This window comes from Dendropsophus ebraccatus, chromosome 4, assembly GCF_027789765.1.
Source record: "Dendropsophus ebraccatus isolate aDenEbr1 chromosome 4, aDenEbr1.pat, whole genome shotgun sequence".
NCBI classification, from domain to species: Eukaryota; Metazoa; Chordata; class Amphibia; order Anura; family Hylidae; genus Dendropsophus; species Dendropsophus ebraccatus.
In genome coordinates this window covers 84,968,488-84,992,559 of record NC_091457.1, presented here as the reverse complement: position 1 = coordinate 84,992,559, position 24,072 = coordinate 84,968,488, and the positions used below count along the sequence as shown (strand labels likewise).

The 24,072-nt window shown below is 43.2% G+C and overlaps 1 protein-coding gene across 2 annotated transcripts in view; it reads right to left on the bottom strand.

Moving 5' to 3' along the window:
* The window catches only part of SLC7A9 (solute carrier family 7 member 9), a 67,016-nt gene that overhangs the window by 31,980 nt on the left and 10,964 nt on the right, over positions 1 to 24,072 (bottom strand). Inside the window, exons 3-7 of one of the 2 annotated variants that reach the window (XM_069966186.1) lie at positions 16,899 to 17,046; positions 10,173 to 10,415; positions 9,934 to 10,059; positions 8,566 to 8,665; positions 4,654 to 4,698 (exon numbers count right to left, since the gene is read on the bottom strand). In XM_069966186.1, coding sequence (XP_069822287.1) covers positions 4,654 to 4,698; positions 8,566 to 8,665; positions 9,934 to 10,059; positions 10,173 to 10,415; positions 16,899 to 17,046 — 662 coding nt within the window. The remainder of the gene's footprint in view (positions 1 to 4,653; positions 4,699 to 8,565; positions 8,666 to 9,933; positions 10,060 to 10,172; positions 10,416 to 16,898; positions 17,047 to 24,072) is intronic. The other variant, XM_069966187.1, reaches the window with a different exon arrangement.

Below are 24,072 nucleotides of genomic sequence, written 5' to 3'. Positions count from 1 at the left end.
TGTTAGAATGAGTTAATGCAGCAAGTCAATATTTGCAGTGTTGACCCTTCTTCTTCAGGACCTCTGCAATTCTCCCTGGCATGCTCTCAATCAACTTCTGGACCAAATCCTGACTAATAGCAGTCCATTCTTGCACAATCAATGCTTGCATTTTGTCAGAATTTGTTGTTTTTTGTTTGTCCACTCGTCTCTTGATGATTGAATACAAGTTCTCAATGGGATTAAGATCTGGGGAGTTTCCAGGCCATGGGCCCAAAATCTCTATGTTTTTTTCCCTGAGCCATTTAGTTATTACCTTTGCTTTATGGCAAGGTGCTCCATCATGCTGGAAAAGGCATTGTTGATCGCCAAACTGCTCTTGGACGGTTGGGAGAAGTTGCTCTTGGAGGAAATTCTGGTACCATTCTTTATTCATGGCTGTTTTTTTAGGCAAGACTGTGAGAGAGCCGATTCCCTTGGCTGAGAAGTAACCCCACACGAATGGTTTCAGGATGCTTTGCAGTTGGCATGAGACAAGACTGGTGGTAGCGCTCACCTCGTCTTCTCCTAAAAATGCTGTTTTCCAGATGTCCCAAACAATCGGAAAGGGGATTCATTAGAGAAAACGACTTTACCCCAGTCCTCAGCAGTCCACTCCCTGTACCTTTTGCAGAATATCAGTCTGTCCCTGATATTTTTTCTGGAAAGAAGTGGCTTCTTTGCTGCCCTCCTTGAGACCAGGCCTTGCTCCAAGAGTCTCCGCCTCACAGTGCGTGCAGATGCACTCACACCTGCCTGCTGCCATTCCTGAGCAAGCTCTGCACTGCTGGTAGCCCGATCCCGCAGCTGAAACACTTTTAAGAGACGGTCCTGGCGATTGCTAGGCCTTTTTTGTGCAGTGCAATAATGACTGCACGTGTTTCTTTAGAGATAACCATGTTTAACAGAAGAGAAACAATGATACCATGCACCAGCCTCCTTTTAAAGTGTCCAGTAGTGTCATTCTTACTTAATCATGACAGATTGATCTCCAGCCCTGTCCTCAACAACACCTGTGTTAATGGAGCAATCAGTGAAACGATGTTAGCTGGTCCTTTTAAGCGAGGGCTACAATGATGTTCAGTGTGTTTTGGGGAATAAAGTTAATTTTCTAGGCTGTAATTGCTGTTAAGCTGGTCATTTTTTATAACATTCTGGAGTATATGCAAATTGCCATTTTAAAAACTGAAGCAGTAGACTTTGTAAAAATTAATATTTGTATCATTCTCAAAACTTTTGGCCATTAATGTAGGTGGAAATTGCATAATTGGTGATGAATTTTGTTTTACTTGATTCACTTTAATCAAGTAAGACTTTGTAATTATTGGTGTATCAAGCTGAAGGGTTCATCTAGATATTGCATGTTGAGATCTCACACAGACATAGAACGGACAGCCACCCATCTTCCCACTCACTCTTCTGATTGATCACAGCCTGAAAACTTAGACCCCGACCAGTAAAAAAAGAAATGTTTTTTTCTAGTGACAGGTAAGTTTGTGTATTCCAACCATAAACAACTGATGTTGGAAAATTAGACTGCATGTCAGGAAATTTGAGGTTGGGAGCTCCTGAGATGATACGGTGAGGTGTGAGGGTCATCCACTCCTCCCCATCCCATAAACCAAAGGCCAGTTAAAAAGGCTGGGTTATTGAAGAATGGTAAGACTGAGCTATTGGATATAAAGAGAACCATATCTCTGAGAGGCACGTTTCATTAGTAGTCTGAGGTACCAAATGTGAGTGGTCGGGAGACTGAAGTCAAGGAAAGCAAGGAACAGCTTGTTTTACTTTAGTATGGAGCTGCCAGTTTAGTATGCATAGACAAACCATTTAAAGGGAACCAATGAGCACGAAGCTGCGGCCGTAGGAAAGCAAGGAACAATTCCTCCTATTGTTTTACTTTAGTATGAAGCTGCCAGTTTAGTATGCATAGATAAATAACAATTTAAAGGAAACCAATGAGCACGAAGATGCGGCCGTAGCTTTACAGCGAGAGGGAAAGAAGTTTTAATGCCCCATGTGAGGACAGGAGAGGGGCAGAAACTAGTCATCTTGGTGGGGAGGCGCTCTTGACAAGTCACTGCATGCAGTGTGGGGATGACTAACAGGGAATAGAGACTGGTTAGTGCCTGTCAATCCTCACTGCACTAAACATAATTTGTTTTGGGGTGGGTGGGGGGTGGGGAGGTTTAGTTAAAGCAAGGTTAAGCAAGGTTAAAGTAATAGATGTAAACAGAGGGCAGGATTGGTGGAACCGGATTTATATTAATATAAATGAGGGGAGATTAATTAGGTGACATAAGCCCCAGAAAATAGTAGGAAGTAGCAGTAGGTAGGTAAGGGAAAGAGAGGGCCGGAGTGGTGAACAGGGTAGAATGTGAATGACAGGATGTATGAATGATGGATAGTAGTATCTGATGATGATTAAGAGCGGGTACACAATAACCTAATCTAAAGACAAAGATAGGGAAGCCTCAGAATGTATGGACAGGGGACCTGCTCGGCTCATGGGGTTCCATTATATATAGACCTGTGGAGTCGAATGGGAATTCCAGTTAGGTACCCTACGCGGGCCGCAATTAAGCAGAGAACGGTGCGGTCCTTTTGGATGTGGACTGGGAAGAGTTGGGGGTACTCATCAGGATTGCCCGTCGATAGGTCGAGGGGGGTCCAGGTGGGAGGCCAGTAACTTTGACCTGGGTCAAGAAGATGAAATATGAATGGGAGGCTAAAAGTTATATAGGAAAAAGGGGAAAAAAAAGTGTGTATATATATATATATATATATGTGTGTATATATATATATATATATATATATATATATATATATATATATATATATGTATATATATTTATATAATGGGATGGGGAGAAATGAATCTGAAGAATGGATGGTGATGACCCTGTTTTGGTAATTTCGTTTCTTCCCTTCTGGTAATCTGATAAAAAGGGGCACCCATTGAGAGTTAAAGTAGAATATGGCAAGGAGCAGGGTGGCAGAATAAAGTTGGTATAGAGTCCAGTAATATAATAAAGGGTGTGTAGGACCGGTGAAACCAGACCTGCCTTCTGGGAACTGTTGAATGGAAATTGTTGGATAGCCTTGCCTTGGTTTTCAAACAAATGAATATACTGAAAAGGAGGTAACACCAACTAGAGAGGGTGTGGATGATAGTATATGCTATTTCCTCTGACTTCTTTATTTAATGTGTTACTGTATCTGTTAGTGGTTTTGTTTTTGGAACAATAAAAAAAATGTATAATTAAAAAAAAAACCAAAAACATAATTTGTTTTGAAAATAAAGATGGCGAAGAAGTAAGACAGCCTGAAATATATAAAGAAAAAGAGGGGCAATGTTCATTTTGGGCATTTCTCTGCCCAAAGATAAATCATTTTTATAAGAATTATCATCTTTGAATGAGAGTTTGGAAATCGGCTGCGTACGGCCAATAATCGTTTCGTGTAATAGGGCCGTAACCTTTTTATCAATGCCTTGGAAAACTATTTATCAAAATTAATGAGGTCTGTAAAATGGTTGTTGTTGTGGGGTCCTGGTTTTGGAAGGACATAGATAGGTTCTTTCAGAGATTGAAGGGGCAAGGGGAGTTATGAGACAGGGAATTAATTAATCGGTTATTCTATAAACATTTATAAAAAGTTTGAGGTAAATCCATCGGGTCCTCGGTTTTTTCTATGTGGACTATCCATAGTTACTGTGTCAATCAGGCTAACCACACTTTTCTTCATAGTAGAAATGCCAACATTGATCTCTAGACCTAGTTTCCATCAACTTCACTTCAGGGAACAGGAACACATTTTTGCCTCTGTATTGCCTACTGGGTATAAATCTGCTGGACCAGTTGGGAGATCATGAACCCTTGTTCTAAAGGCTCTTTAACACAGGCCAACAAGAAGAGAATAGTATGTGCCGATCTCTGTGATCAGCACTCATCAATAGAGATGATCGAACATTGGAAAATCTTAGGTTCTATAGAACTTGAACCTTGTTAAACCTTCCGTATTTGATTCCTGATGCTTTCGACAAGGTTCGAGTTCGAGAGAACCTAAGATTTTCCAGTCTTCGATTATCTCTACTCATCAACTGAGCCTTCACACAGCACATCTCCTTTTTTAAATGATGGTTTTAAGGGAGACTGTGAGATGTCCAGGGTAAGGGAGACTTAGGCAGTCATTTAATGGTGCCAGCATTGCAGGAGTGGTGGCCATTATGGTAGCCACAGGAAGACCAGACCGTCCACAGAAGAGGATGCTGCTTGGCCACTAAATATTGTGTGTGGCTAAGATCTGAATCGGTGTGATACATAGGGAGTGAAGAAATGCTATGTAACATAAGTCTCTTGGTTCTGTCCTGGTTAGGGAGCTCTGCAAACGTATGTCTTTATCCCTCCATATCAAGGACTTAATCAATGTTATTAATATCATTATTACTGTATTATATCATGATCACTGTATGTTAAGCAGTGTTGTGTATGTTAAATATACAGAAATCCTTTACACCCATCCTCTTAATTTTCTACTGGAAGTAAACTATACATATATACTACTGAAATCAATATTTAAATCCCTTCTGTGCTAAAAATTGTCTGTAATAAATCAGCTGCGTCTGCATCTTACCTGTATGGATTTTTAAGCTCCTCTGTAATATAATTGAGCTGGTTCCTAAAGAGAGAAGCATAATTCACAGATGTCAATACGGTTCTGATCACATTGGAATTATTGGGTAGAAACTATGGAGACACCAATTGGCTCTTCTATAAAGCATAAATTTCCACTAAAACAGATTGAAGGTTAATCACTGCCACAGGTAATGCTGTGCTTCATGTATGAGACATTTCACTTGGAAGATCCACTTCTTTTAGACATAGATCATACATCAATACTATAGGAAAGACCTTCTAGGAGTACCTCCTCTGCTGGCCATGGGCAGTGGAATATTTTTAATTATTTACTATTAGTGGATTATTTTCCAGGATACATTACAATTTTACATGTGCAACATGAATGGAAGGTTAAAAAAAATTAGGAGGTATCACTGACTTCCAAAATTAAGGGGTATCAATGAATAGAGTAAACTGTCTTGCCATTTGTCATGATGAAACTATTTTAGTGAAAGCCCATTAAAGGGGTTATACAGAGAGCAGAAAAGGTCTACTGCTATCCAGCGCTCCACTTCCTCCTCCCCCTGTCTGTCTGCGCTGATAACTTCTGCAGACAAGGGGGGAGGCAGGAGCAAGGTGCAGGAAGTCATCAATAGCTGCCCGATATTACCGATGTCACTGCATTGCCTCCATGCAATGGCCGTAGCTTCTGCAACATGCCCCCACCCCCCTCTCATCTGCAGAAGTGATCAGCACAGAGAGGCAGTGCTGGAGACCAGAAAAGGTAGGACCTTTTTTGCTGTCCCAATAACTTCTTTAACCCTTTGATGACCAGGCCAAATTTCTTTTTTGCTCTTTAGTTTTCTCCACCTCGTGTTTAAAAGGCCATAGCGCTTGCATTTTTTCACCTACAGACCCACATTAGCCTTATTTTTTGTGCAAATACAGGCAATTACGCATGCAGCGATACCAAATATGTTTATTAACTTATCTTTATTTATAAGATGGGAAAAAGGGGGGAGGCAAACTTTTATTAGGGGAAGGAACTTTTTATTAATAAAATCACTTTTTTTTTTTTTTTTTTTTTTTTTTTTTTTACATATACATTAATTAGAAGCCCAGAGGACTAGCATCATTCCAACACTGAGGGCCATCTGGGTAAGTTAAAGGGATAGCACTTCAGAGATCACATGATGGGGGAGAAGGGCAATCTGTCCTCGAGACCACCAATGATGGGCTTCACATGGCATTTAAATACAGCTGTACATACTCCCACCTGCTTCTCTGGCTCCCGGCTCACTGACACTCTGCTCAGCCAATCAGAGGTTGGGGCGGGACAGTGCACTAATTGGCTGAGCAGGCCATCAGTGAGCGGGGAGCCAGAGAAGCAGGCAGAAGCTTGAACAGGTAAGCATGATTTGCCCCTTTCAGCTAGGTATGCCCCTGGAGACATATGTGCCCTTAGCCACATATGCCCCCAGCCAGATGTGCCCATTGGAGTCAGATATCCCCCTTGCAGCCAGATATGCTGTCTGTAGCTAGGCATGCCCTCTGCAATCAGATAAATTTCTTAATGACAGGTATTTCTTCTGTAGCGAGATATGTCTCTTCCAGACGGATTTGTCCCCTGAAGCTGGATATGCCTCTTACTGACACATATGTGCCATAGAGCTAGATATGTCCCCCTGCAAACAGATAACTCACCCATCATTGCCAGATACCTTCCCCTGTGTAGTCAAGATACCTTCCCCCATGCAGCCAGATATCTCCCTATGTAGTCACATACCTTCCCATGTTTTTTTCTCCATCCAGCCTAGACCACCATGATGATTTCTTAAGCTACAATTCATCTCTTGCCAGAGAACCGGACAGAAAAACATTTTACAGTAGGCTCTGCACTTTCCTTTAACTTCCTTCCCTTTTCCCTAGCTATTGGGAATTATACAGTAGTAATTCTGTTATTTAGTGTCATGCGCAGTAAAATTAGTTGGTATGTGAGTTTCCCCCGTTTTTAAGATCCCCTATAGTAATAATATCCTCTTCTATGACACGCATATAATAATAATGCCTCCTTCTGTGCCCCTATAGTAATAATGCCCCCTGCTGTGGCCTCCTTCTGTGCCCCTATAGTAATAATGCCCCCTGCTGTGTCCTCCATATAGTAATAATGCCCCCGCTGTGCCTCCATATAGTAATAATGTCCCCCTGCTGTGCCCTTGATAAAGTAATAATGCCTCCTGCTGTGTCCCCTTATAGTAATAATGCTCCCTGCTTTGTCCCCTTATAGTAATAATGCTCCCTGCTGTGCGCCCATAGTAATGATGCTCCTTCCCTTTTCTGCCCTCATAGAAAATGCCCTCTCACCTGGTATGTCCCCATAGTAATGCCTCCTGCCCTGCTAAGCCCCTATAATAATGCCCACCATTCCCCCCCCCCCCCAACACAAAAAGGGAGCGCATAGGAGAGAGGGAAGAGGAGGTGATGCTGGAAAGGGGGAGAGAGATGGAGAGGGAGGAGGTGGACGAGGGAGAGGAGGTAACAGGGAGAGAGGAGGTAAAGGGGGGGAGAGAGGAGGTGAGGGAGGAGGTGGATAGAAAGAGGCGGGAGAAGGAAAGCGGCAAGCTGATGTTCCCGCTGGCAGCTTCCAGACCACCCAGTGCCATTCAACGGGAGCTTAAAGAAGCTCAGTGGCGGCCCGGTGAGGGGTCCTGGGTGGTCGGTCAGGTCGGAAGGGGAGAAGCAGCAGCCGATGTCAGTGCAGAGAACGGAACAGAAGGCAGAGCTGCAACTACAGAGACTTAGGAAGGCCCAAGGATATCTGAGAACGTGGTAAGGTAAGTAAACACTACCCTACACTCATCAGCCGTCGGCCACGCATTGCTATTACACATAGCAATGCGCGCCCAACGCTGCTGATTTTAGGTCTGGACCTAAAGAAACAAACAATCAGCCGATGATTGTTTAACCGGATGATAGTTCTCTCTATTACACTGAGCAAAAATCGTCAAAATTATTACCTGATTCAGACAATTATTGCTCCGTTTAATAGGCCCTAAGTGTCCATGTTTCAAAATGGGGATATGAGGGTAAGCACTGTAAAAAGGTAGCTGTATGACAGAGAGTTCAGGTAACCAGGCACTGGGTGTTTGTTTGTTTTTTTTAGTCAGGAGGAGCTCCTTTCTGAAATAAGCTAAGGCTACAAAATGGATTTCAGTGAAGGGAAAATTAAGTGCAACATTTAGCCTGGATGCTGCAAGCATCTAAGGTATTATTTCCCAAACTTTATGCCTCTTGAGAGTAATATGTTAGGATAGTTTTACAATTAAGAGCAAAAGGGCAGATATTCACAGGTAGTGTGTTCTCATTGACCCAACAAAAGTATACTGTCTCAAATGATTACCCCTAAATCCTTCTCTTCTGAAGTCTTCACCAATACAAATCTGCCAATTTGATATTTGGATAGAAAATTCCTTCTCCACAGGTGCTTATTTTGATTATTTATTGTCACAAAATGACTCCCACAGAGCAGCCTGGGATCAACAGTCATTAGGTAAGAATGAGTTTACTCCACTTCCTGGTGGGAGATTGAGGGGGGAAAAGATAGGGAAGGGGGCAGATAGGTGATTAAAGCATATTTACAAAGTTATATAACTTTGTAATGTGTTTCAATTACTGGGAAAAAGCTTTTTGCTGGAGTACCCCTTTAAACACTCCCTTTCATAATTTAATACAGGGAAAAAGTTGATAGGTCACTTTTAGCTTTTAGTATTTATTATTGCTGGTTATGACTGTTGGTGGCTCTGTAAGTCTTATAGAGATATATTGCCACTCTGTACAACATGTTGTTCATAACCACAGGAGGTATAAGGAAACAGGTAGTGTGTTCTGATATAGAGAAAGGCTATTAAAGAAGAAGACACGTTCTCACCATCCATCATAGGCCCAAAGACCATTGTAGAGTGCCAGGCCGATCCCTCCAGCTGTGATTTTGGAGCCTTCAAAACTGTTAGAGAAGTTCTGAGTATTTCCTGTGGAAGTGAAATTCTCAATGAGCTCTTGTTGCTTCTTCATCTAAGTGCCCATCACAGTATGCCTCGCCCTCACAGTTGTGTTCCACATCTAGCTTGTTACCCAGAGTTTAGAATATTTAGAACAGTCACATTAGAAATGGAAACACAGACCCTTTTTTATTGTAAATAAATTGCCATCAACTTACAGCTAACATCTGGAGAGGGGCATCTTTGCTCAAATAAACGCCATGGCAGTTATTGCTAAACTTTAAGGCTGTGTGAAACCAGTCTTATCCTGTTTTGGTTATGCATTTTCATTTTTACCTCTACGCCTTCTAACTTTTTTTTACTAACCATAGAGCGATGAGTTCACCGTGCAGTAAAAATGACATTATCCTGCAGATGAGTGTAATAACAATACCCAATTTCTATAGTTACCTTAAAAAAATAAAAAAAAATGAAAGCAATAAAAAAAAGCTTTTCATGCCATATTCTGAATCCTGAAACTATTTATTGAGCTGTGTTTTTTTCACTCTGAGCTGTAGTTTTGTTTTGTTTTGTTTTTTGTAGGATTTTGCACTAGATGGGAATTTTCTTTTTTTTCTGGGATGTAAGGTGGCCAAAAACAAAAAGGCTGGGTTCAGACTGTGTTTTTGCACTTCGTTTAAAGCGACTCTGTACCCCACAAAATTTTTTAGAACAATAACTGCATCACCTGCTGAAACGGACCATAGGACAGATCTTAGATTAAAAGCAGCTATCCAAAGGTACAAGTGGTTTGGGGGGGTCAGATTGTGGGTACAGAGTCGCTTTAACATATATACATTTCATGAAGAAGAAAAAAACTGATGCAATTGTGAGCAATCTGTTTGGATTTGTTTTTCCATTGACTTCCATTATTAATTAAAAAAAAGAACAGATTAAAACGTGGCCACGTTTTTATGTTTGTCCTGGAAGTTTTCCAGGACTGCATTCAGCTTTTCCAGGCACCCGGAACAGAGTTCAAAACCAGCAGCCTGAAAGCCATCTGTTGAGTGAAACAAAGCGCTTCGCTTCGTTATTACTCTAGATACGTTCTACTAATTATATTAACTTTTGCTAATTATACTATCAACTATGCATGCTATAAACGCTAATTGTACTAATTTGCATACTACAAGTTCCCCCTAATGCTGGCTTCTGACAGAAAGAGTTATTATTTCACTCTACTGCTGAGATGCAAGGCAGGGAAAGCTAAACCACCCCTCTAGGGGGAAAAGCTGATTTTAAAATGGAAAAAAAGAAACCTTGTATTAGCAAGACAATGCCGCTGACAATGATGATGATGATGATAATCATTTTTGCCACAGTGAGGAAGTTCTGCAGATAACTCGCCAGCTTCACACTCATAGCGTTCACCAATGTGATTGTCACTGCCAGAGAAAAGAAAACATTTTTAATGTCCCTGGTATAACCAACTGTCAGCCCAAAATTAACTGGCAGCAGACAATTCAACCACATTCTGACACTATCTGATCATACTTACTTACGGCAGCAGCAGCCAGGCATTTAATGACTACTTGTGGAGGTTCACAGCCAGGATAAAATGGCGCGGACACATACTCCGCAAAGCTGAGACATATGATAGCGAATGATGAAGGTTTCATCACTATAACACTAGACCATGAAAAAAGGAAAGCTGGAATTGGTCCAAAAGCCTCCATGAGGTACGGGTATTCACCTCCAGACTTTGTTATCATTGTGCCAAGTTCAGCAAAGCACAGGGCACCTGTGGATACAGAAGATGGATGTGTCAAGAATGTAGCATGTACTTTTTTCCAGGTGGGGTAACTGTCACCTTGAATAAACCTTGCCTATGCCAGGCATAACCAACTCAGATCTAGTAAAGACGATTCAGAAAAAGGGATTAGTCTGCAGTGGAGCAAACAGCATAAGCTGAAGTACTCCAATGAAACCTATTCAACCTACTCAGAAAACCTTGAGGAGTTAGCTATATATACCCAGTTGTTTAAACCTGGGACTCATACTACCAGACCTAACACTAAGCGGGCTCTTCTCTTCTAGCAAATTCTTCTTCTTGTTCAGTCTTAACCGTGAGTATGAGCTTCTTCTACACAAGTCAGTCCCTAAGACAGTCCCTTAACCTACTCTACTCTACGCTACTTCTCTATCTACTTTGCAAGCACCCAAGCTACAGGTAATCCTTCTGTGTTTTCCATCAGGAGAAAAGACATTATTCTTTGTGTTATATCTATAACACACTGTTCACCTTCAAAAGTACTAAGTTGTATTGCAGTGAAGATTCCTTAAAGAAGCATTCTGGAAATGTTTTTTATCTGTATCCCCCGCATATACTCACCAGCGACTATCAGTGTCCTGTGGTGCAGCTTCGCTCCAGTCCTGCGGCGCCACTGAAATCCCGCACGTGTTCACTTCACGGCTCTTCTGACCCCTCTTCTGTCTCCATGTCGATTGAAGTCTGGAAGTCACACTCTGCTATAGAAAATGCATTGAAAAGCATGACTTGCGGGCTTCAATCGACATGGAGACAGAAAAGCGGGGACATGAACGTGCGTGGGATTTGAATGGCGCCGCATGACCGGAATGAAGCTATGCCACAGAAAACTGATCATCACTGGTGATTATATGCGCTAACGCACTGCAGGGGGAGAGATAAAAAAAAATTCTGGAAGGATTCATAAAGTAAAAGTTATTCTGGTTAAGTGCTAGACATATGCAAATTTAGACTCTGTTCTTATTCTGCACCCATACACATCTGGTTCTGCCTTTTACAAAGCCAAATGTTAGTGTACCCAGGGTGGGCATCACTACTCCTGGCCACTGTGATAAGTGCCTAGTTGGTACCACCACACCTACCCCACTCCTCGCAACACCTAGCAACCCTGAGTTACGGCAGAAATCTATGCTAACTCGTGGCTGGTATAGTTACACAGTCCATATGGTTGTTATATATAGACACTTCCATCAAGCTCAATCAAGGAGGAGTAGAAGGGTATGAGTAGATAAAAGTGAGTGATTGTGATTCTATACTTCTACATATACATTCATGTTATTTTACTCCAGTAGTGTAGCCACAAAGGGGTATTCTTATAGCAACTAACATTGTTAAATTTGTAGAGCAGGAACGTCAAACTATGGCTCATGGTGCCATTATTTTTGACTAACCAAGGAAATTAGGAGATCTCCTAGAGCTGGCTCGCTGATGTTCCAGCTGATTATAATATAGGTGGTCCGGACCGCTTGGACAACAATATCACAATCTTCAAGGCTGTAGGCAGTTTTAAGCCTTTATCCTAGAAGTGAGTTGCGTCTTGGCTCAGGCAGCGGTGATGTCAACAAATGTCCTGTAACAGGAGCATCCTGCAGCAGGAGGAGCCACAGCATGGGAGCCAGGATAAGTAAGTCCATCCAAGTCTCCCAGTGGGGGCAATATTGGGGCAGTAATTAACAAGCATATGGGACACTATTGTGGGGCTTGGCTACTATATGGGAGAATATCAGGAGAGCTGGCTACTATGTGAGAGACTATTGGGGGTCTGGCTACTATATGGGACACTATTGGGGGGGGTCAGGTGACTACTATATGGTGCATCTTTGGGAGGCTCACTACTATATGGGGCAGTGTTTGGAAGGCTGATTACTAGAGAGAGAACTACTGGGGGTCTGACTACTATATAGGAAACTACTGGGGAACTGACTACCATATAATGGACACTATTGGTGGGCTGACCACTATATGTGGCACTATTGGTGGGCTGACTACTATATGTACAACTTTTGGGATGGCTGACCACTATATGGAGCACTATTGGGAGGGCTGACTACTATATGGGACACTGTTGGGAGGGCTGACTACTATATGGGACACTGTTGGGAGGGCTGGCAAGTACGTGGGACACTATTGGGAGGGCTGGCTACTATATAGAACACTATTGGGAGGGCTGGCTACTATGTGGGACACTGTTGGGAGGGCTGGCAAGTACATGGGACACTATTGGGAGGACTGGCTACTATGTGGAACACTATTGGAAAGGCTGGCTACTATGTGGAACACTATTGGGAGGGCTGGCTACTATGCTACTATGTGGGACACCATTCGGGGACTTAATTGTCTCTCTTGAGCTTTCCTTCACTCTGCCCTCTACCTTCCTATACTTCACGTCATATGCTGCACGCGCATTTCAATAAATATCAAGGTTTGCCTGCGACTTTGTCCAATTTTGGCCCACAGTGCACTTTAGTTTACCACACCTGTTGAAGGACTTGCCAAGTTAAATATTTTTGTAAATACATTCATTTAGCAAACTTTCTCCTTTTCCAGATTTGTCACTTCCAGATTCTGAACCTTTTGCCCCTTTTCTTTTGAGGGAACATCTCTTCACCATATTTTTTGTACGGGACATTTATATACTTAAATAAGATGTACTTATGTCCGCCTTAAATGCCTCTTCTCAAGACTAAAAAAATTGAATTATTTTACTCTAAGATGCTCCATGCCTCCTATTATCCCCTTCAAGACCAGATATGTTGTTTTGTTTTGTTTTTTAGTTTTTTGCTTTTTCTTTCTTGGGTCCTAAAAGCCATAACAGTCCTATTTTTTCCATAAACAGAATCATATGAAGACTTGTTTTTTTGTGGGACCAATTTTACATTGCATTGACACCCTTAATTTAACCATAAAATGTACAGTAAAACTGAAAAAAAAAATCTGACAAAAAAAATCCCTTCAATATTGCATAATTCATAGTTTTAATAGTTCTAAACTTTCTGCATGAGGTGATACCAAACCTTATTGTTTTCTAGAATTTAGGCTTTTTAATATGCAAAAGGCGGTGATTTGAATTTTTATTTAAGAATAGAATTTTATAAACTATTAAAAATATCCCCCCCCCCCCCCCACTGGAGACTTTTAGAAGCAATCTTTTACACTTCAATCTAATGCTATTATGCTGCATTGATTTGTAAAATCATCATGCTACTAACTTAAAGGCGTTATCCAGTGCTACAAAAACATGGCCACTTTCTTTGAGACAACATGACTCTTGTCTCCAGTTCAGGTGCAGTTTGTAATTAAGCTCCATTCACTTTAATGGAACCGAGCAGCAAAAACCCCGCCCAAGCTGGAGACAAGAGTGGGGCTGTATCTGGAAGAAAGTGGTTATGTTTTTGTAGCGCTGGATAACCCCTTTAAGCCCCTATTACACGGGGTGACAGGGAGGAGCAAACGAGCACTGTCAGCACTCGCTTGCTTCTCGTTCCCCGGTCGCTACCGGCACTATTGCATGCATCCTCAGGGAGCAGGTGAGTGCAGGGGGGGGGGGGTGTCATCGGGAGCTGTGCGCGGGGGGGGGTTGCCCGGGTGATCGCTAGATCGTCTGGGCAGCCCAAAGCAGATAGCAGCAGTCTGCTGCTGCCGCCGCTTCTGTTCCGCAGAGCGACGGCAGCAGATCGATGCTATATTAGTCGTTTGTCTTTTAGCATGTTGAAATGAAATGTTACACGAAATGATTATCGGCTGTTACGGCCAATAATGATCCTGTGAAATGGTGCGTTTACACAGACAGATTTATCTGACAGATCTTTGAAGCTAAAACCAGGACCAGACTATAAACAGGGATCAGGTCATCAAGGAAAGACTGGGATCTATCCTCTTTTTAAATCCATTCCTGGCTTTGGCTTCCAAAATCTGTCAGATAAATCTTTCTGTGTAAACGCACCCTAATAGAAAACAACGATCAGCCGTCATGAATGATTGATAACGGCTGATTGTTGTCTTCTATTACACAGGACAATTATCGGCGGTAAAAGCCTTAGGGCCCTTTTACACAGAAAGATTATCTGACAGATTATCTGCCAAAAGATTTGAAGCCAAAGCCAGGACTGGATTTGAAAAGAGGAGAAATCTCAGGTTTTCATGTATGACCTGATCTCTGTTTATAGTCTGTTTCTGGTTTTGGCTTCAAATTTTTGGCAGATAATCTGTCAGATAATCTTTCTGTGTAAAAGAGCCCTTAGATCTGTTGATTTAGGGGGTTAATGCTGGGTTTACACGAAGCGATTATCGGGCGAATTTTCGCGATAACGATCGAATTCGAACGATAATCATACATTTTGATCTTTTAACAGGTTCTTAAATCGTCGTTTGTCTTTCGCAAAAAAATTCGCCGATCGTTCCGTGTAAACAGTCGTTCACTGATTTTCCCTATGTGTGAGATAGGCTTAAGCGATCGCAAAACGAATTTTCTGTACGATATATCGTACTTTCTAAACGTTGATCGTTATAAAAAAAAATGTTACTTCAAAATCATTAACTGTACGATCGGGCGAATTATCGCTCCGTGTAAACCCAGCATAAATGACTGGCATCAACTAGATCACTGATGTAGGTCATTAACAGCTGGTGTCTACTGCAGATAACAGCAGACTGCTCCATAAGGGTATGTGCACACTGAGTTATTTTGACGGAGTCCGCGAGCGGGCGCAAGCTGAGGATTCCGTCAAAATAACTCAGCGTGCACATACCCTTATGGAGCAGTCTGCTGTTATCCCATACTCCCCTTCCCTTACTTGTATAATTAAATTATGTGGAGCAGTTGAGAATGGGTTAAATTAATTGCATACTTTTGTACCTTTACCATTTATAGGGCATCTTTTCTATGAGCTGGTGCCCAAAACTGAACATCATACTTTAGATGGGGCCACACCAAAATTTTATAGAGTGCTGGTATTATGCCCTTGTTCTGCAAGTCTACGCCTCTTTTAACACATAACATATTTCCCCCTTATGGCCCTATTCCACGGAACGTTTGTCGTTCATAAATTCGCTAAAACGACCGCTCGTTAACGATAATCGTTCCGTGGAATAGATGTAAACGATCGAACGACTACAGCAAAATCGTCGTTCAGTCGTTATAAAATGTTTTTCAACATGTCGAAAAAAAATCGTTAGTCTTTCAACGATAATTCGCTAATCGTTTTGTTGAATTAGAAATCGTGAAATCGTTCACCCAATGTGTTGAAAAACTAGGTGTGTTGTATTCAAATTATCACCCTGGCGAACGTTTTAAACGAGCATGTAACGACCGCAAAGTAATCGTTATCGTTCACGTGTTATATGTTGTCGTTCGCAAAATATAGTCGTGAATTAATCGTTAACGAGCGGTCGTTTTAGCGAATTTATGAACGACAAACGTTCCGTGGAATAGGGCCATTAATAATGGCCCTATTCCACGGAACGTTTGTCGTTCATAAATTCGCTAAAACGACCGCTCGTTAACGATAATCGTTCCGTGGAATAGATGTAAACGATCGAACGACTACAGCAAAATCGTCGTTCAGTCGTTATAAAATGTTTTTCAACATGTCGAAAAAAAATCGTTAGTCTTTCAACGATAATTCGCTAATCGTTTTGTTGAATTAGAAATCGTGAAATCGTTCACCCAATGTGTTGAAAAACTAGGTGTGTTGTATTCAAATTATCACCCCGGCGAACGTTTTAAACGAGCATGTAACGACCGCAAAGTAATCGTTATCGTTCACGTGTTATATGTTGTCGTTCGCAAAATATAGTCGTGAATTAATCGTTAACGAGCGGTCGTTTTAGCGAATTTATGAACGACAAACGTTCCGTGGAATAGGGCCATTAGTTTGGTAAATCGGACGTGACTTTAAAAATTGTCTCATGCAGACCAGAGAGAGCAAGAGAGACATAAAGATAAAAGACATAAAAGAGAGTGGAAGAAAATGTAATAAAATAAATATAAAAATATGATTGCATTTTGTAATCAGTTCAAAACTTGCCTGTTAGAAACTAGTACCAGGGGGTAACTAGGTACCAGGGGGTACAGGGGTACCAATAAGTCAATGGCTAGATAAAGCTAGTCATCAGGATTCTGAACATAGCCTTTTATTTTTTTATCTCCATAATTCTTTCCAGCATGGAGATGGAAGCCTTTTTGTTAATATGTAAATGAGGTTGAAGTGCCCAGGGTTTTTTCCCAGTACAGCAAGAGCCCAGAGTCAGCCAGCCCTTCTCCTCTTATTTATCACCTCCGAACTGGCTGTCAATTAAGCAAGCAGGAATGGAGGTGGTGATAAAAAGGAGATAGTCCCGCTAACCCTAGGCTCTTGCCGTGCTGTAAAACACCCCCTGGGCACTTGAGACTCATTACCATATTAACAAAAAGGCTTATATCTCGGGCCTGGAAAGCTTTTATGGTTTATTTATTACCTAATATTCCTATCACTCCACACGCTGCCCAGATGATCAGACACGGCCCCACAGCTCCTGTGTTTCTGAGAACAGATTTTGGAGAGATGAAGATCCCAGACCCAATAATTGTTCCAACAATGAGACTTATACCACTGAGCAGTCCCACCTGTGAAAAACAAAAGTGCATGTCAATGGTCATTGTGATAGATGATGGTCACATGATGGCCACAAATATACTATTATACTATAGGCGGCAGATAGCAGTCAGGCTCTTACTCAATACATTACATTGTGGTGATCTATTTTAAATCCTCATTGCGTTTAATAGATAATAAAAAGACAGAAAAAATTCTGGGGAACCCTTTAACCTTGAAGACATCATAAATTCCTTTCCTGGAGTTAAGGACTTATACTTGCCTTCAGACTTTGGACCTCACAATAAATTAGGAAATTTCCCTTGCTAAATTAACACAAAAAGACCAATTACTGGAGTGGTTTATGGAAGCTAATGAGCAATTTCAGGTATAAAACGCAATAAAACATGAACCTTTCAACCTAGGCAATGTTTATTTACCTGGAATCTATGGCAGGAATGTTTATGTGCATTATGTGTACGTCATCCAAGAATCTACAGCCTTGAAGGAAGACACTCACAAGAGGCCATTGCTGCTTAAATGGGATTACATAAGGCACTGTTCTCACTATGTAAAAATGTATAGCATGTGTGCATATGTTAGGGTATCAGTCAGCATACAACTCAATGCTTTTGGCAGTTTGGCATGCATACATTACATTACATTTAAGATTTTGTTTCTTTTCTTAAGGGTATAAACCCACACTCCGTATATGCAGCGTATTTACTGCTGCGATACGCAGCAAATACGCAGCAAATACGCAACAAATACGCAGCAGATTAGATCTAAATAACTAAACACAGCATCAAATATAAACCATCAAATCTGCTGCGTATTTGTTGCGTATCTGCTGCGTATACGGTGTGTGGGTTTGTACCCTAAGACATGAAAATGCACATGCAATAAGGTGTATATGTTATGGTATAATTTCTTTTCAGTGAAAGTTAAAGGTTTATCCAGCGCTACAAAAACATGACCACTTTTACCCCTACTGTTGTCTCCAGCTCAGGTGCGGTTTGCAATTAAGCTCCATTTACTTCAATGGAACTGAGTTTCAAAACCCCACCCAAACTGGAGACAACAGTAGGGGGAAAGTGGCCATGTTTTTGTAGCGCTGGATAACCCCTTTAATGGAAAACAGATGATCATGTGTGGCAAGGTTTATACCACATTTGTGACATAAATCTGAGACATACATTATTTACTGCTGTTTACATCATAAAAGTGCAGTAGAAAAGTCTGCATATACTGTTGCAGGGCAGTTTCTAGCCCATTTTGGCAACAGGGCAAAACTTTAAAAAACATTTATCTGACACATTATTGAAGCCAAAGCCAGGAATGGATTTAATAAGAGGAAAAATCTCAGTCTTTCTTTTATGACCTGTTCCCTGGTTATAGTCTGTTCCTGGCTTTGGCTTCAAACATCTGTCAGATAATCTGTCTATGTAAACGCACCACAAGACACGTGTGATTATCATTAAGTATACCTAATGGTGCGTTTACACAGAGAGATTTATCTGACAGATCTTGGAAGCCAAAGCCAGGAATGGACTATAAACAGAGAACAGGTCAAAAAGGAAAGACAGATATCTAGCCTCTTTTCAAACCCATTCCTGGCTTTGGCTTAAACAATCTGTCATCTCTCTATGTAAACCCACCATAAGGGCTTATGCCCACATCCGTAAATTACGGTCGCTACGGACAGAGAAGACCTGCGTCATTCAAACAGTTTCCCTGCTCCCGGCACGATGTTGATACATCATGCCAGGTGGGGAAACGGTCCATCACAGGGCTTCCCTGTCCCATAGGGCCTGTAATTTATGGGATGTGGGAACAAGCCCTTAAAACGCTCATTCCCCTATAGCGATATAAAAGGGCCAGTGATCAGCTGACAGGCGAGCAAATGCTCACTTGTTTGCTGACTGGATTTTTTGGGCGGCCATATAAATTATTGTTATCAGTAGCATATTGCCCTGTATATACAGGGGATACACAGCAAATAGTAATGTATTTAAATGTCTGGACTACCAATACAGAAGCCTAGCTGCATATGAGTGCATAATAGGCCATGTAGAAGGGGCACTATACTAATATAGGTCCTATACTGGGAATAGAGATAGGTTTAACCCTTCCATTGCCTGCACAGGTAACTGATTCAAAGGGAGGCAGTGTAAGGGTTAAACCTTCAGCAATAAATACAAGTGACTGATAAGGGGAAATTATGCTGCGTTTACACGGAACGATTATCATGCGAATTTGCACGATAACGATCAAATTCGAATGATAATCGTACGTGTAAACCCAGCGAACGATCGAACGATCGAGCAAGAAATTATTAATTTTGGTCTTTGAACATGTTCTTAAATCGTCATTCGTCATTCGCAAAAAATTCACAGATCGTTCCGTGTAAACAGTCGTTCACAGATTTTACCTATGTGCGAGATAGGCTTAAGCGATCGCAAAACGAATTTTCTGTACGATATATCGTTCCATCTAAACGCTGATCGATATAAAAAAAAATTGTTACTTCGAAATTCGTACGATCGGGCGAATTATCGCTCCATGTAAACGTAGCATTAGAGGAGTTGACCATCCCCCTCCTCCCACTCCCCCTCCCCACAGGATAATCCCTAACCTGTGGCAGAACTACAATCCTAATCATGTCCGGCTGACAGCTCACCATTGGAGTTATAGCTTTCAGAACAGCTGGAGAGCCACAGATTTTGAAACAATAATTAGAGGACAGTAGCACAGGACATCAGATAGAACGGTAGCACACTACATTTGAGGGGACAGTGGCACAGTACATTCGCGGGGACAATTACACAGTACATTAGAGGGGACAGTGGCACAGTTTATTTGGGTATGGTGGCAGATCACTAGGGGACACACTACATTACTCTTTTTGCTCCACTAGGTGGCAACATTATACACTATGCTGATTCCTTATAGGAATCAATGTAGTATATATACATTACATTGAATCCGCTTTTCTGCAGATCGCAGGCCTTACTAATCAATCTGTAAACCGGGCTCACTGTCATTGTGACGCAGAGTCCCGGCCTCAAGTATTGGTGATCAGGCTTCCTTGATCGTATACGGGGAAGCCTGATTACCACCACTGAACAACCAATGACTCTTATTAAAGGAGAAGTCCGGCAAAATTTTTAATTAAAGTATTATATTGCCCCCCAAAAGTTATATGAATCACCAATATACACTTATCATGGGAAATTCTTATAAAGTGCTTTTTTTCCCTGCACTTACTACTCCATCAAGGCTTCACTTCCTGGATAACATGGTGATGTCAAGACCAGACTCCCAGAGCTATGTGGCTGTGGCTGCTGGAGAGGATGATGGCAGGGGGACACTGAGGCACACAGGACACTGGAGGGACACTGAGCATCCCCCTGCCATCATCCTCTCCAGCAGCCACAGCCCGCACAGCTCTGGGAGTCGGGTGGTGACATCACCATTTTATCCAGGAAGTGAAATCTTGCTGCAGTAGTAAGTGCAGGGAAAAAAGCACTTTATAAGCATTCCCCGTAATTAGTGTATATTGGGGATTTGTATAACTTTTGGGAACTAATACAATTTTAGCCGGACTTCTCCTTTAACAGCATTTAAATGTGAGATTAGTGGGTGCGCCGATCTGCCCACGCCCACTAATAGCTGAAGTCCCCGGATGAAGATAGCAGCTGGGAATCACGGCTGTTCAGAGATGGGTCACTGCGTGACCCCTCTCTGGAGCCCCGCACCTACATCAGGACATAAGGGTACGGGGGGAAGGGGTTAAAGGTAATCTGTCAGCAGCAATTCATGTTACATACTGCTGACACTGCTAGAAGGCTATTAGGACAAGAAGACACATGGTATCTTTCATATATCTGTGTAGAAAAATGCTTTTATGCTTTAGTTTAAAAGTCTGTAACCCTCCAATGCAGCAAAAGAGACACACATAAACACTTCTCTCTTTTAATATTTAGCTTTTAGTAAGTATACAGCATATATACAAAGCCATCACAGTAGAATATAATAATGAAAATGATTATCACTCAGTAAATCCAAGTGACTGAAAAGTCTTTTGGAAATGTCCTGAACAGTGGCATATCTACCATAAAGGCAGACCACGCCATTACTACAGGGCCCGTGCACTAAGGGGGCCTGCAGGGCCCTGGTCCTTTAACTGTAAGGATTTGTGATGAACGTCTGCGGCGCTCTCACTGAAAAAGCAAAAAGCCATTGGCTTGCTACCCTGACGGTCTTTATTGTGGGCAGCCACATGAGCCCCCCCCATACATATATTCACCTAGCTCAGGCTAGGTGTATTCCCCAGCGTCCTTTTTCCCATCTGGGACAACAAAGGAACACCGAGGGACAGTGCTGGGCCAGGCGAGTATGTGGGGAGGGGCCCGTACAGGATTTATGAATCCTAGCTATGCCCTTGGTCCTGATTAAGCCTTCTCTCAATCTTGAGCACGTAGCAAGAAGCAAAATGAGATTATTACAAAGGGGACGTAGCCCTTGAAATGTTGCTTGCTCAGCTTGAATACATATGTAGATTTTCTCCTCATTGTGAATGCTGTTTGAATCTCTACATGCTCCAGATGGAGGGAAAGCTTACTCAGGATGGTTCCAAAAGACTTTCCTATCATTTAATTTAACAAAGTGATGTTCATTTTCATCTATAGGTTCTCCTGTCATGGCTTTGTATTAAAGCTAAATATTATAAGAGAAAATAAGTGTTTATGCGAGTGTTTTTGGCTGCATTGGAGTTGTTATAATAGTAATGGAGCCATTGGTTAGAGACACGTGTATATGGCCAGTAATGGGTAAAGGCCCATGGCTGTAACACCTTCTAGATCCCCCTCCCATTCTTGATTGACAGTCCGCTGGAAGCTGAGCCTTGTTTTTAAAGTGACTCTGTACCCACAATCTGTCCCCCCCCCCCCCAAACCCCTTGTACCTTCGGATAGCTGCTATTGATCCAAGATCTGGCCTGGGGTCCGTTCGGCAGGGGATGCAGTTATTTTAATAAAAAACAACTTTTAAACTTGCAGCCAGTGCCAAACGGGGGTATCTGTGCCCTAACTTTGCACCACCCCTCCGTCCCCCCTCCCCACTCTCTAGATCATTAGGAACGCTCCAGGCAGATTGTCTCCTATTCCCCACCTGTGCCAGCCCGGGGCATGGGCTGGATCGTTAAGCACCTGTGCAGTGTTCAGCATGGAGAAAACGTTCCAGTGGCATTACTAATGATGAAGAGGGTGGGGAGGAGGGATGGTGCAAAGTTAGGGCCCAGATACTACCGTTTGGCACGGGCTGCAAGTTTAAAAGTTGTTTTTTAGGACAATAACTGCATCACCTGCCGAATGGAGCCGGGACAGATCATGGATTAAAAGCAGCTATCCGAAGAGAGTAGGTATTATAGCTCTGAACACTTCAGGAGCTGGGGAAAACCTTGTTTACTCTTGGCACCATAAAATAAAAGATTTTTTTTTTTTTTTACTTTACAGCCTGGTCTGACTCACATGGTCCTATTGCTAGAGTCTGAAATATGTTTAACCTGGCTCCATTCAAGAGCTTGCTCTGTGGTCCAAGGTTTTATAGTTACACCTCTGCATCAGTGCTATCACTCAGAGGTATAATTGAAATGGGAGCACTAAAGGGCAATTTTTACAAAGGGCAACACTCAGCCTAAGGCCAGCACTGCTTATACCCTTAAAATACAGGTATTTTATATACAATAATTAAAATATATTGTATTTTATCTATGTACGGTACATATTTGTCACTCATCCTGAGCTCCTCTGTTTGCCTAATCAGAGCAGATCTGTTCTCTGTTTATAGTCTGTTCCTCACTTTGGCTTCAAAAATCTGTCAGAAAAATCTCTCTGTGTAAAAGCACCCTAAGGTTACAAACCCACTTGCCGGATCTGCAGCGAGTCTCCTTGCTGCGTTTTTGCAGGGAGACTCGCTGCAGATCCCGGCCCTATACTTTCAATAGCAGAGAAACTCGCAGCAGGGATGTACATCCCTGCTGCGATTTTGTCTGCAGCCCGCCCCATTAACCCCCCGGCCGCCGGACATTATACATTACCGGGTCCCCGTTCCTGCTTGCTTCGGGGCTCCCGGTGTCTTCACGGCCCGCCCGGCCAATCAGTGTGCTGCGGCGGGGCAGCGCACTGATTGGCCGGGCGGAACGTGCCGGGAGCCGCTGAAGCAAGCAGGACCCGGGATCAGGTAATGTATATCCTGCCCGCCCCCCTGCAGCCCCGATCGCCCCCAGCCCCGCAGCCCCCGGCCGCACGATCGCCCCCAGCCCCGCAGCCCCCGGCCGCACGATCGCCCCCGGCCGCACGATCGCCCCCAGCCCCCGGCCGCACGATCGCCTGCAGCCCCGCAGCCCCCGGCCGCACGATCGCCTGCAGCCCCCAGCCCCGCAGCCCCTGGCTGCACGATCGCCCGCTGGGGGCGATCGTGCGGTCGGGGGCTGCAGGGCTGCAGGCGATCGTGCGGCCGGGGGCTGCGGGGCTGGGTGCGATCATGCGGTCGGGGGCTGCAGGGCTGGGGGCGATCGTGCGGCCGGGGGCTGCGGGGCTGGGGGCGATCATGCGGTCGGGGGCTGCAGGGCTGGGGGCGATCGTGCGGCCGGGGGCTGGGGGCGATCATGCGGCCGGGGGCTGCAGGGCTGGGGGCGATCGTGCGGCCGGGGGCTGGGGGCGATATACATTACCTGATCCCGGCTCCTGCTTGCTTCAGCGGCTCCCGGCACGTTCCACCTGGCCAATCAGTGCGCTGCCCCGCCGCAGCGCACTGATTGGCCGGGCGGGCCGTGAAGACACCGGGAGCCCCGAAGCAAGCAGGAACGGGGACCCGGTAATGTATAATGTCCGGCGACCGGGGGGTTAATGGGGCGGGCTGCAGACAAAATCGCAGCAGGGATGTACATCCCTGCTGCGAGTTTCTCTGCTATTGAAAGTATAGGGCCAGGATCTGCAGCGAGTCTCGCTGCAAAAACGCAGCAAGGAGACTCGCTGCAGATCCGGCAAGTGGGT